This window comes from Ovis aries, chromosome 19, assembly GCF_016772045.2.
Source record: "Ovis aries strain OAR_USU_Benz2616 breed Rambouillet chromosome 19, ARS-UI_Ramb_v3.0, whole genome shotgun sequence".
In the NCBI taxonomy this organism is placed as follows: Eukaryota; Metazoa; Chordata; class Mammalia; order Artiodactyla; family Bovidae; genus Ovis; species Ovis aries.
This window is the reverse complement of record NC_056072.1, coordinates 53,718,141-53,732,584: the sequence shown is the minus strand read 5'-3', so window position 1 is coordinate 53,732,584 and position 14,444 is coordinate 53,718,141. Positions and strand designations below refer to the sequence as shown.

General features: G+C 49.8%; 1 protein-coding gene across 4 annotated transcripts in view; it reads left to right on the top strand.

The window, feature by feature from the left end:
- The window catches only part of LARS2 (leucyl-tRNA synthetase 2, mitochondrial), a 209,570-nt gene extending 195,389 nt beyond the window's left edge, over positions 1 to 14,181 (top strand). For all 4 annotated transcript variants that reach the window (XM_060402607.1, XM_060402606.1, XM_004018520.5 and 1 more), the window contains 2 exons: positions 7,304 to 7,431; positions 12,626 to 14,181. In XM_060402607.1, the coding sequence (XP_060258590.1) occupies positions 7,304 to 7,431; positions 12,626 to 12,805 (308 nt within the window). In that variant the 3' untranslated portion in view covers positions 12,806 to 14,181. The remainder of the gene's footprint in view (positions 1 to 7,303; positions 7,432 to 12,625) is intronic.
- Positions 14,182 to 14,444: the final 263 nt, after the last annotated feature.

Here is a 14,444-nt window from a genome sequence, read left to right as displayed (position 1 = left end):
GCAAGGGCCAGTGTTACAGGAGTGCGTCCTCTGCAAGTAGAAGCACCGTGTTGTGAGGGGACATGATTGCCGTCGTCCCACACTGTCAGTCTCTCTTCTCTCAAGGCTCTGGGACTCTATTCTAAATAAACATAGCTTTCAGGACTTCCCTGTGGTCTAGTGGGTAAGACTCCACGCTCCCAATGCAAGGAGTCCGGGTTCAATCCCTGGTCAGGGAACTGGATCCTGCATGATGTAACTGAGTCCACATGCCTCAGCTAAAGAACCCACGTGCTGCAACAGCAGCAACAGAAAATCCCGCATGCTGCAACTGAGACCCAGCACAGCCACATAAATAGCTTTCATACAGCTGACTTCCCTGCTGCATCTGAGGTAACCGCACAGTTACTACAGTGGGAATATGGCCAGTGAGGGTGGGTTGTTCAGAAATTACCATTTCCCAGAGTTCCCCAGGAAAGCAGGTTTTCATGGAAGAGATCCTCCCCAAAGGACAGCAGATTTGAGATCTGTCTTTTGAGGGCCGTTCAGGGTCCATGGGCAAAATGGCCATCATGGCTCTGGATAAAAGAAAACCTTTAGAGAAACCCAGAGTACTTGATAGCCTAATAATGCCCTCTACCCATCATCTAAAGAGTCGGTGGAGACCTTCAGTGGGAAATGGAACCAGTGTCTTGGCAGTGTGCGTACGTTAACAGGATGAGGAAATCTTTTTTTCCTTCCTGACGCTCTGGATCTGAGAAGGTCAGGAGACCACATGTGAATTTAGTTATCTTTTGTTTTCCATCATAAAATATTGTCCTGTCCACGAAGGTGTTAGGGAAATTTTGCATGTTTGGAGTCACTGACACTGTTTCCAGACAAAGACCACAAGGTCTCCGTTCTGGGCTCCCTAAAGCAAAGCAAATCCTAGAGTTTTCCTTGAAAAGTACGTCTATACACATACTGTAAAACCCTCAACTCTTAAAAGCGTGCGTCCTGGGTTCTCTTGCGTCCTCACCCCTGTGCTCATTTGTTCTCCCCAAGCGCCTCCACTGCTGAGTTTGGCAGTCGAATTGTCAGAATTCCATACGCGTATGTGAAATTTTTCTCCCTTACCATATTGAGTGTTGTGTAGCGTAGCTCTATATCAATACTTACAGGCTGACCCTGTTCTTTTTAACAGCTTCATGGTGTCTTACCCAGTGAATATTCTGTCAGGTTTTAAACAGTCATCTATTGATGGGCATTTGAGTGATTTCTCCTCTTTGTATTTTGTGTGTGTGTGTGTGTGTGTGTGTGTGCTACTTTAAAATTAGCCAAATATAAGCTATTTTAAATGTGGTGATAAGACCTCCCATTTCTGTTTCTCTGGCCATTTTTACAGTTCAGCAGTGACTTTTCTACCTTGGTTTCTGCATCTTGCTTCTACCTCTTGCTGCCTCTGAGTCTTCCATCAACATCTTAATTATGAGGGTCACAGCACGGTGACCCATTGCCTCCCTTAAGTTTCTCAAGTAACTCATGATCTTGAAGTATAGTCTACCACCACAGATTTTTTTCTTTGTAAAAATGGTGGTAAAATACTGTAGCTGTATTGTTTTGCTGTGCATATAGGCTGTATTCATTAATTTCAACAAAACTGCAAATCTTGGGACTTTCCTGGCGGTCCAGTGGTTAGGACTCTAAGCTTTCACTGCAAAGGGCACAGGTTCAGTCCCTGGCTGAGGAATTAAGATTCTGCAAGCCACTCAGAAAGGCCAAAGAACAAACCTGCAAATCCACAAATCATCTAGAAGTGTGTGTGTGATACTTATAAGGGACAGTAAGATATCTGCTGATGTTCCAACGGTTTTATACATGAAAAAGCCTCTTGATGAAAGTGAAAGAGGAGACTGAAAAAGTTGGCTTAAAACTCAACATTCAGAAAACGAATATCATGGCGTCTGGTCCTATTACTTCATGGGAAATAGATGGGGAAACAGTGGAAGCAGTGGCTGACTTTATTTTTTGGGGCTCCAAAATCACTGCAGATGGTGACTGCAGCCATGAAATTAAAAGATGGTTACTCCTTGGAAGAAAAGTTATGACCAACCTAGACAGCATATTGAAAAGCAGAGACATTACTTTGCCAACAAAGGTCCGTCTAGTCAAGGCTATGGTTTTCCAGTGGTCATATATGGATGTGAGAGTTGGACTGTGAAGAAAGCTGAGCGCCGAAGAATTGATGCTTTTGAACTGTGGTGTTGGAGAAGACTCTTGAGAGTCCCTTGGACTGCGAGGAGATCCAACCAGTCCATTCTGAAGGAGATCAGTCCTGGGTGTTCATTGGAAGGACTGATGCTGAAGCTGAAACTCCAGTACTTTGGCCACCTCATGTGAAGAGTTGACTCATTGGAAAAGACTCTGATGCTGGGAGGGACTGGGGGCAGGAGGAGAAGGGGACGACAGAGGATGAGATGGCTGGATGGCATCACCGACTCGATGGACGTGAGTTTGAGTGAACTCCGGGAGTTGGTGATGGACAGGGAGGCCTGGCGTGCTGTGATTCATGGGGTCGCAAAGAGTCGGACACAACTGAGCGACTGAACTGCACTGATGCATGCTGTTTCCACGTTATTTTGTCATTGTTTAGCCACTGAGTCATATCCAACTCTTTTCTGACTCCATGGACTATAACCCACCAGGCTCCTCGGGCCATGGGATTTCCCAGGCAAGAAAATTGGAGTTGGTTGTCATTTCCTCCTTCTCCTGGAGCTCTTCCCAACCCAGGAATCGAACCTGTGGCTCCTGCATCAGCAGGCGGACTCTTTACTGCTGAGCCAGTGTCGCCAGAACACTTCCTGTGGGTAAAGGCTAGTGTGAAGCAGCGTCTCTCCCTGTCCATTTCCTGGGCAGTACCTGGGCTGGATGGGCCGTGGTGGGGACCCAGGCTCCAGGCCTCCCCTGTGTGTGATGAGGATTGGGGTGGAGTGGAGATAGGCGTGAAACTGGTCATCAGGGGAGGCCTGCCATCCGCAGACACCACGACCACCTGCTCTCGCTCCAGGTGCCATGGTGGCGAGGCGACCCCACCAGCTCTCGGAGCGGGAGAAGAGGGTCATTTTGGTTCTTGCACTGGAAGGTCAGCAACAGCAGCTCTCCAGGGAGGGGCAGGAAGAGGGTGGGCTGAGAGCGACAGCGGGCCTCGGACGGTGGTCTGTGTATCAGAGCCTTGCCGCTTCCCAGCCCGTGTTCAGACTTTCTCTGTGTGCTTCCCAAACACCAGCTCCCGGCCTGACCTGTGTCACGTAAAGAAAGCATTGTATTTGCCATGCAAATCGTCGGTATTTTTAGTTTCCTAAAGAGAGCAGGAAGGCAAAAACATGGCATAGAGCCTGGGGTCGTGAGTTTCTGTTCCTCCCTGCTGAGCAGGACGGGGGGGCAGGAATGAGGGGGTGGGAGCCCCTCTCCCATCTATATGGAATCCCTGGCGGGGGCCGCCAACCACTATAAATAAGCATCCTGATTGCTCCAGGAAGGCTGGGCTTCCTCATTTTTTTTTTAAGTGGAATTTGTAACAGCTTCTGCGCAGAGCATTTGTGTCCAGGGTCCTTTCGTCTCCCAGGCATCCTGTGCAACTGCCGTAGGGAGGCTCTGGAACGCCGCCCGTGGCAGCTGGGTCACAGGACAAGCCATGCTGGCCCAGCCAGCTAAAATAAAGGCCTGATTATCTCCTCTGTGACCTCTGTCCTGTATTTAGATATGAGTCTCAATAGGAACCCTTCTGAGGAACCAGCAGGAAGCTCCTCTCTGCTTCGGCCAAGAGGCACATCTGTTGGAAACAGAGCAGGTTCGTTAGAAGCAGGGGAAGCCCAGGGCACGGGGCCCAGACGGGGCACAGGAGTACATCTCCGCCGCCACTTGGTTCTCAGGCCCCCAGGGGCCTTCCCTTCCCCCAGGCTGTCATCTGGCAGCACAGGGTTGCAGGAGTGCCAGAGAGTAGGGCACAGGCCGCTCGGCAAATGCGCAACATCCACACGGGGACTGAGCCGCGTGGGCCAGCAGGACAGACACCAGTGCTGTTCAGGGTCCACAGACCTGAGGCTGGTCTGGGAACGTCCCTCAGAGCTTAGGACAAGGTAAGGAACTTAGCAGACCCGTCGCACGTGTCACTCAGCACACATTCCAGTAAAACCGCCCCTATTTTTGGTAGCGGGACTTTCTCAGTGAAGGAGGCAGTGTGCTGATTCATATTCTGGCCCGTTCGACACCTCGTCACACGCAGGCATTTTAAGTATCTTCACAGTAGACAGTTCTGCAACCATCCCTAGAATGTGCTGTGATTAGTCGCTCAGTCGTGTCTGACTCTTTGCGATCCCGTGGACTGTAGCCTGCCAGGCTCCGCTGTCCGTGAGGATTCTTTCAGCAAGAATACTGGAGTGGGTTTCCCTGCCCTTCTCCAGGTGATCTTCCCAACCCTGGGATCGAACTCAGGTCTCCTGCATTGCACGCAGATTGTTTATCATCTGAGCCAGCAGGGAAGCCCATCTCTAGAATAGTATTTTGTAAAACAAAAATCACAAACCAATAGGGAAGAGACGCTTTATTCAGTGGAGTCAGTTTGGAAAACTGCTGTGTATTTTTTTTAAGAATGTGTTTTTTCCGTGTTATACACAAAATAAATTACAGATAGATAAATTATGAATAAATGGAAAACAAAATGAAACCTTAAAAAGAAACCAGGAGAAAATTCTTGAACTGATGTCACAGTATGGGAACACTGTTTATAAATATCTTTTCAAATTACAAAAGTCATGAGTATTCCATGTAGAAAAATCTATAATTTTTTTTTAACAGAAAGATTGCCTATACTTATATCTCCCACGGATAATCCTTGCTGCTATTCTGCTGTTTTTCTTTTTTTTTTTCCTAATAATTTATTTTAAAGTGGTCCTAGATCATAGATCTGCAGTCATATGGCAGAAACAAATACTCATTTTTTCAGCCAGAACCTAGACATGTCAGAGACACTCCAGTGGTAAATTCCAAGCAATACAAACTCACAGCCAAGAATCATAAAATTCACCAGGAGACAAGGCAGCATGAGTGAGGCAACAGAAAAAAGGAGAGAGGGATCAGACCCACAGAAACTTCAGACATTGGTGTTATCTGTCAGAGAGTGCACAGTAAGTTTAATATGTTAAAAAGAAGAATGAGTTGAAGATAAGATTAACAAAAGCTATAAAAGTCCAGCAAATTAGGAAAACAACACAGCGCTTAAAAGAACTGAAAATCATAACTTTGGAAATAAAACGCTGTGAATGAGTTCAATAGCACATCTGATACAGTTGATAAGAAAATTAGAGAACTGAGGAACGGATCTCGCGCAGTTACCCAGAATGGAGCAAAGACAGGTGAGGGACTGGAAACAGGGAAGGGCTGCTGGAGGGCAGAGTGAGGGTGTCTGAGGCCCGCTGCTGGGGTTTCAGCAGGAGCAGGAGCCGAGAATGGGGCGGAGGGGCCATCTGAAGAGAGAGAAGTCCAGGTGCAGAACGCCCCCCGCATTCTGCTGTTTTTCTTCCTCAACTTTTCTATCTGTTTATGTAAACATTTGCCAAAACTATGACCACAGTATATATACTATTGTGTGTCATCATTTTCCATGAAGCTGATGACTAGTTTAAAACGTAGGAGAAAAGAGAATCCAAAACTGTGTCTATAGCATGATCCAAGTGGTGGTTTGGCTTGATTCTGTGGATACAATATCATACAAATATTCATTCAATACATTACATTACTATCTTTCTTTCAAAATAAAAAGTTTTATAGATGCTATCCATGTGAGCATTTGTTTGTTTGTTTGTTTGTTGACTTTTTACAAATTTTCTGCAAGGAGTATGCATCACTTTTGTCATCAAAGAAAATAAAACATTATCAACTCACAGCCCAGTGTTCGGGACTGGCATTGGTGGGATTCCTTTCCTCTGTCCCAGACTCAAACTTCAAATATATCTGCTGGTCTCAAGGCTGATAATAAGAGGTGGGGGTGGGGGCCGTGGAATGCAAGGGCCACGCCACGTCTACCAGCCCTGGAGAAACCACTCACAGTGTGAGGGTTGTGCCATTGCCATGGCAGCGCCCCCACATGGGCACACTGGTCACATGTACGTGCCCACTCGCTCAAGGCCTGCCTCTGGGAGGACCAGGAGGCGGCTGTGAGGTGCCAGGCCACAATTGCCCAGGCATCGGTTTTTCTGCCCCGTGTACTTCCTTCACATTTGGGGGCATCTTTTGTCCTCCTGATATCAGCAGAGGCTCAGAGGCTGAACCCTCCCTGCTAGAGAGGCCCTGGTTGAAGCCCTAAACCGCAGACCACTGGCCGTGAGCATCTCTGGGGTGCTGAGCCTCCTCGGCCGTGGGGGCTGCAGCGCGAAGCACTGGGGAACTCAAGACTGGAGAGGCTTTCATTCCTCCCAGCTTCCTCGGGTTGGACCCACCCTGAGCCAAGGACAGCTCTTTCCAATTTGGAAGTGGCGGGAGCCTCTCACGAGAGGAAGTTTTAGCTGAGAAGCTGAGCTCCCTCTGAGTAGGTCCAGAAGGAGCACTCTGCTGTTCTCAGCATGTTGGCCCAGTGGATTAGGAGTCAAAGGATTGGGTGGGAGGCCCTCTCAGACCACAAGTATTCTTGGGCCAGAGAGGAAGCGAACACAGCTCGTTACTTTGGGATCGGCACAAAGGATTCCTTCACCAGCGGGACTGCAGAGACCGAGGGAAGTCAGCAGCCTTACTTCCCCAAATGCACACTTAAGAACAGTGTGTTCACCCGTCTCTATGGCTCTGGATATCATTGAAAAAAAAAGAAAAAGAAAGCTACCTGTAAACTGGGATGGTAGTTCTCTGGCGGTCCAGTGGTTAAGACTCCACGCTTCCAGTGCAGGGGACGCAGGTTCGATCCCTGGCCAGGGAGCTGGGATCCCACATGCCGCTTGGTGCAGTCAAAAAACAATTTTTTCCCCCGAACTTTAAAGTTTTTGTTTTGGGGGTTTGACTGATTAACAATATTGTGGTGGTTTCAGTTGAACAGCAAAGGGACTCAATCGTACATATACACTGTATCCATTCTCCCCCAAACTAGCCTCCTATGGCCAAAATATATTTACTAAATAAGCTGGGATGATGAGCAAGGCCGAAGGAACTGGGGGCCCCTGGTGGGCTGTGGAAAGCCGTGGTGGGGCCCCTGGGGCCTCAGCTGGCTCCAGGGCAGGCCGTGTCGGGACAGACGCTGTACAGCCTGCTCTTGTGAGCGCGTGTGTGCTCAGTGACCCTCCGTGTCTCCCTGTTGCAGGCCTGGCGCTGGTGCCACAGAAGCTGTGTGCCCACTACGCCTGGGACGCCACCGTGCTGCTTCAGGCCTGGCCCACCGTGGACCCACAGTTCCTCCAGCAGCCCGAGGTCGTGCAGATGGCAGTTCTGGTGAGTGCCTCCCGAGGCCCCCTACACCCAGGGGAATCTGACACACACACACACATACTCTTACACACACACACGGCCGGGTCTGGAGGTTTCTCGCCAGGCCTTGCTAGCCCACCCGACTCTCTGCCCGACCTTCCAGCCTGTCTTGCTTTGCCAGCACCTTCAGTTTTGAGGTCACCACATCCCAAAATCTTATGAGCAGAAAACTGGTGGCCCTCGAGCTTTTGAGAGCATGGAAAGAATCAACCTGTCCTGCCTTAGGTGTTCTAACTTTCTTCATTCCCATTGTGTTTCAGGCTCTCTAGGTTTCATTCAGCTGCTCTTGGCTTTTGGAAAGGGTAGGGTGATAGTGAGGTGGTGGGCATGGAATCCCTCACTCTGCAAAATGTATTTCAGGAAGGCTACATGAAATCCCTTTTTTGGTAAAGTTGGTCATTTTAAGTACGTAGAAGTAGTCGATTATAGTATAGAGCAAGTAATTCTGCTCTAGTTTATCCTTATGCTTTTAGTTTGCTTAATCTGAGACCCATTGTGATGAATATCTCTTCAATATGCTGATGTGGCTGAAGAGGGAAAGAAAACAAGGGGTAGACCTTTTAGTCTGAACCACACGTGGGCCAGCCGATTTACATCCCGACTCTCATCACCCTGAAAGGTAGGCATCACTGTCCTCATTTTTTTTTTTAAGCTGAGGACACAGGCTCAGAGAGCTCATCGCTTGGCCCACGTTTCTTTACTCCTCAGTCATTATCCAGTTGCCTCCTCTACCTTAACACAGGCTCTTAGGGCCCAAACCCAAATACCATAACCCAGGTCCCTGCCCTCGTGGAGCTTAAAGCCTGGTGGAAAAGATAAATAGAGACAAAACGATTGCAAACTGTGGAACGTGCCGCAAACAAGTCACCCAGAGGCTGAGGGGTGGCCAGGCCTGCCGGTCCCCGGCTGCTGCGTCTGCCAACCCTGGGCCCTGCGGGCAGGTCCACGTTAGGAAGGACAGAAGGCCCCGGGAGACTGGCTCCTTGTCAGCCACTCTTTGTCCTCACCCTCTCCCCTGGCACCCAGTCCCTCAATGTCCCTCCTGCTCACCTGCCCACAGAGGGCGAGGAGCTGAGGCTGCCCGGCGAGGCTTCTTCCCAGAGTCCTCAAAACTAGCCTGTGCCTCAGAGAGGCGATTTCTTTAATCTGATTAACATTTTTAAGAAATAATTCTCTTATATACTTCTAAGGACTCGTATACTTCTTAGGACTCGTATACTTCTTGTATACTTGTATATTCGCTTGTATACTTCTAAGCTCAGCTGATAAAGGCCAACTTTTTTATTTTGGCCACACCCTGCAGCCTGTGGGATCTTAGTTCCCTTGACCAGGGATCAAACCAACTCCCCCTGCAGAGTCTGAACCACCGGACCAGCAGGAAAGTCCCAGAAATGCCAACTTGAGACGCTGAAGTTCTAGTCTGAAAATGTCTTTCCATTTTAAATTAACCACCATGGAAAAGAAATTGAGTTTTGATAATTGGTAAAATAATCTTAGATTTTCATTGAAATAAAAATTCAAGATTTAAGATGCATAGGGCTCCCTGCAAGCACACCCAGCTCAACAGCCTCGGGGTCGGGGTGTCGAGGCCTGCTGGCCTGTCTCCGCGTGATCTCACTGAGTGCCAAGGCCAGAAATAGAAGCTGCAGCACAAACCGTGTGACCCAGCACAACTCAGTTCAGCCGCACCCCTGTGCTCTGAGCCCAGAGGCACCGCCTCATGTCCGTGGAGCCTGGCACCAGGAGCAACGGTCTGGGGAGGCACACATGTCATGCACACTGACAATTTGTGTAGCCTCCAAGTTAAGACATAAGAGCCTGGGACTTGGACCACCTCACTTTGCAAAATGCTTCATCTCTCTAAGCCGCAGTTTCCTCAGTTAGAAAATGGGAGGCAAATCCAGGGTCTGCCTCACCTGATTATGCCAAGAATTAAATGGAGCATGCCAGGAGTGCTTAACCTGCTTCTAGAGGCACTAATGACAAAACCCACTAACACGCAGTGAGCATCGACTAAGAAGCCGGCTCTGCCCTTAGAACTTTCCAGATACTAACTCATTGATCCTGCACAGCAGCCCAGCAGCCTGCTGTTCTCCCCATTTCACAGACGAGGCCCCGTCTCATGAGGAGGAAACAGTGGCAGCACAGGGCTTGGTCCCTTGGGGGGCTTGGTAGCTTGCTTGGTAGATGGTAACCGCTGCTGGCATAGGCGTCGCTGCCTCTGGCAGCTGGGACATTGGGGAATGTGTCCTGAGGAAGAGGACGTGACCTTGGCTTTGAAAAAGGAGCAGCTTTTCCCTGGTGGAGGGAAGGAGCCACAGTGGGGGAAGCCCTCCCTGCACCGGGAGCCGAGGAGGGGCTGGAGAGAGGCAGGGCCACTCTCGAGAGAGGGCTGGACTGCATCTGGAGCAGCTGGGGGCTGGTAGGGAAGAGAGGGGCTCCGGGGGTCATCCCATCTCCAGCGCTGGCTGGAGTGGGGACCTGGTCTGTGGCTTCACATTCCCGTCCCTCAGCTTGGCCCTCTGAGAATCGGGGATGGAATGGCAGTGACCTACCTCACGGGCCTGTGACGGGGATAGATAGGGTCTCTCAGGTGGCTTGTGGAGCGCGGTGCCTGGCACAGAGACAGAGAGAGAGGTAAGACAACAAGTGTCTTTATTGTCATGAGCCACTGTGGGGCTCCTGTCAGTGAGCAGTGGATGGGGCGCTTAGGGGTAGGGGGACAGCACTCGCGGCCAGGGGCCCACCAGGCAGCTGTTGGAAAAGTCCTAGAGAACAACACAGAGGCCTGGACCCAGGCCAAGTGGTGAAGTGGAGGTGGCAAGACCAAAGGGCTGAAGCTAGCAAGGCCACCAGCTAGGGACCTGGAGACCTTCCTAAAGGCAAGCAGCCACTGTTTGAGGTGATGTCGTGTTTGTCTTCTATCCCGTCGTCTAGGTGGTGAGAGTAGTAAAGAACCCGCCTCCCATCCTGTCCTCTAGGTGGCGCTAGTGGTAAAGAACCCTCCTGCCAATGCAGGCGATGGAAGAGCCGCGGGTTCCATCCAAGTCAGGAAGATCCTCTTAGTCCATGGGGTTGCAGAATCGGACACAACTGAAGTGTCTTAGCACACACAGCACAGCACAGCGATCTAGGCCAATACAGCCTCTAAAAATGCCACTAAGTCTATAGAAATCTGAAAAGATAAATGGGTGACTGAGGGATCCTGGATAATATGCTTTGGTTGAAACTTCAGAAGTTCTTCCCGGTAATTTTTCATAATACAGTGACTTTATTTTCCAAGTTAAAAACTGGAGCATTCACGAAAGAAACGTAAGCATTCTGACAGGAGCCGCTGGGACAGAGGAAGCTGTTCAGAAGCCATCTGGATCACATGTCACTTTCCTTAGCAACAATATCAGTTCATATTTGATGTGACATTTAACCTTCACATCAAATCATTGAACCAACATTCAGTGAATAATGCCACTGGTGTCTAGAACTGTTCAGTTCAGTCACTCAGTCATGTCCAACTCTTTGCGACCCCATGGACTACAGCATACCGGGCTTCCCTGTCCATCACCAACTCCCAGAGCCTACTCAAAACTCATGTCCATTGCATCAGTGATGCCATCCAACCATTTCATCCTCTGTTGTCCCCTTCTCCTACTGCCTTCAATCTAGCCCAGCATCAGCGTCTTTTCCAGTGAGTCAGTTTTTTGCTCAGGTGGCCAAAGTATTATAGCTTCAGCATCAGTCCTTCCAATGAATATTCAGGACTGATTTCCTTTAGGATGGACTGGTTGGATCTCTTTGCAGTCCAAGGGACTCTCAAGAGTCTTCTCCAACACCACAGTTCAAAAGCATCAATTCTTTGGCTCTCAGCTTTCTTTAAAGTCCAACTCTCACATCCATATATGACCACTGGAAAAACCTTAGCTTTGACTAGATGGACCTTTGTTAGTAAAGTAAAGTAATGTCTCTGCTTTTCAATATGCTGTCTAGGTTTGTCATAGCTTTTCTTCCAAGGAGCAAGCATCTTTTAATTTCGTGGCTGCAGTCACCATCTGCAGTGATTTTGGAGCCAAAAAATATAAAGTCTGTCACTGTTTCCACTGTTTCCCCATCTATTTGCCATGAAGTGATGGGACCAGATGCCATGATCTTAGTTTTCTGAATGTTGAGTTTTAAGCCAACTTTTTCACTCTCCTCTTTCACTTTCATCAAGAGGCTCTTTAGTTCTTCTTCATTTTCTGCCATAGAGTGGTATCATCCGTTATTGATATTTCTCCCGGCCATCTTGATTCCAGCTTGTGCTTCATCCAGCCCAGCATTTCTCATGATGTACTCTGCATTTAAGTTAAATAAGCAGGGTGACAATATACAGCCTTGACATACTCCTTTTCCTATTTGGAACCAGTCTGTTGTTCCATGTCCAGTTCTAACTGTTGCTTATTGACCTGCATACAGATTTTTCAGGAGGCAGGTCAGGTGGTCTAGTATTCCCATCTCTTTCAGAATTTTCCACAGTTTGTGGTGATCCACACAGTCAAAGGTTTTGGCGTAGTCAATAAAGCAAAAGTAGATGTTTTTCTTGAACTCTCTTGCTTTTTTGATGATCCAGCGGATGTTGGCAATTGGATCTCTGGTTCCTCTGCCTTTTCTAAATCCAGCTTGAACATCTGGAACTGTACCGGCCCATTTTAGGGTGATGTGAATCCTGTTTCCAGGTTGTCACACGTGAACGCCCCTTTCTGGAGCCAGTCATCAGGAAGGGAGGTTGCCCACGTTCCGCAGAAATTAATTAGTCCACATGAAACGCCCTGTAGCCAGATCTGAACTCGATGTGATCTTCAGGAACACAGTTATCCCTCTCCTCCTGAATGCAGCCTAAACCATCTCATGCTGAGAGTTTTGGACATAATTCCCACCAAAGTGTGATGGGGGCAGCATTCAGGAAACACGGGGTGGCACCCCTGCCCTCTCTATGGTATTCAGGCATTAATCCCACCCATCTCACTACACTTCGCTCTTCTGGGTAGCTGGGTGCCACCTTTTCTTTCTCTCTTCCCACACCCTCTCCCCACACAGAGACAGCAACACCCTTTAGGGGCAGTGAGTGTCAGGCTGCCTACACCCCCGGGCTTTCCTCATGGGTTGTCTCTCTTCGCCTTCTCAGATCAACAACAAAGCCTGCGGCAAAGTCCCCGTGCCCCAGAATGTCGCCCAGGACCAGGACAAAGTCCACGAACTGGTTCTCCAGAGCGAGTTGGGTGTCAGGCTCTTACAGGGGCGAAGCATCAAGAAGGCCTTCCTCTCTCCGCGCACCGCTCTCATCAACTTCCTGGTGCAGGAGTGACTGCAGGCCCGCTGCGGCCCCTCCTCCAGGTCTGGGGCGAAGGAAGGAGTCTGGGGCCCCGGCTCAGGGAAAAGCCCAGTGTCTTGAATGTCTGCCTTGGCATTCTGACGGCTGGCATCCGCAGGGCGCCTCTGCAGTGTGATCTGGTGCTGGGGTGAGGGTGGGTAGGGACAGAGGGGAAATATGAGTGAAGTGGGGTGGGGAGCACATACCTCCGCCATTGCAGGTGAGGGAAGTATCTAGCCCCACGTGAAGCCCCCAGAGATTTGGCCGGGTGGGAGCAGGAAGGTGAAAAGAGAAGCTGATGAGCCTGAACATGAAGCCTCTCTAGCAGCCTGGGCGCCTCTGGACCCCAGAAACTGCACTGCCTTCAGCGGGTCTGAGGAGCGTGAGGCTACACCGAGGATGTCGGGGGGGCTCAGGAGCAGCTCGAGCAGTCACTGTTGATCGATGATGGAGCCTCAGCCTCACGGCAGAGAGTCTCCTGCCTGCAGGCTGGATCCAGATATAAACGTGCGGCATGGACACTGGCGTCTTCAGAAGTCGCTTGGAGGAATTCCCTGGCCGTCTGGTGGTTTGGACTTTCACTGCTCTGGACGCTGGTTCGATCCCTAGTTGGGAAACTAAGATCCTGCATGGCTGGCACAGCCAAAAAGAAGATGAAGAAGAAATCGCTGGGAATCAAGAGGCAAGCAGGGCTAGTCTGGTGGCCTGCACCCCGGCTCCTCAGCCCTGTCTGGCTGACTGTTTCCACCCAGGCTCAGCTGGACCCACCTGCCCGGCCTGCTCTGATGCCGATCTTCAGGCCCTTGGGCAAAGCACTGCTTGGCACTGAATGGGGAGCAGCCCCTCCTGACTGCCCCCTCAGGGTGTCACGTTTGCTGGGAAGTGAAGTGGAACCAAGCTGCTTCCAGCCTGGCCGGAACCCATCTCAGAGCCCACCACAGCTAACAGGGCGTCTGCTCATGTGCGCCCCACATGGCAGTGCCGCCCTGGGTGTGGCCCCCCAGAGCCTGTTGTCAGGAAGAACGAGCCCACCGCCAGTGGGGGTGGGGGTGCTGGTGCCATCCGGGTGTTGCCTCCTGTGCTCCACCCACAGCAGCTGGCTGCCAGGAAGACCCCCGTGTGATGTATGTTAGGGTGATCCTGGGTTTTGGTGAAGTCAGAGGTTAGGTGCTCTTAACAGAACTGGCCTCAATCCACTGAGTACTGTTTAATATGTGGAGGGGAGGAGAATCCAGACATGTTGTGATGCTGAAAATCTGTATTTGTTCCCTGATGCCTTTTTCTGAAGTTGGCTCAAATGTGGTCCCCTGCAGTTCAGCAGTTAACAGATGAGTTTTTTTTTAATGGAATAAAATGTTTGTCATGTATGACTTCGGGACAAATGTGTGATCCTGGAATAGTCACCATATTCCAATTCTAGGAGTTAATCAGGAACACACTGAGTTATTCTGTTATTCTCTGAAGCACTGGCTATGTGCCTGACTCCATGTGGACTGTTATAAAGTGGGATGCATGGGAAACTTACCAACCATGGTAGACAGTACTGACTCAGAAACAGCAGCTCAGCCACTTGGGTCAAGTTTAATACTCTGCCTGGTCCCCATGCCCAGAAATCCTGGTATAACTGATCTCA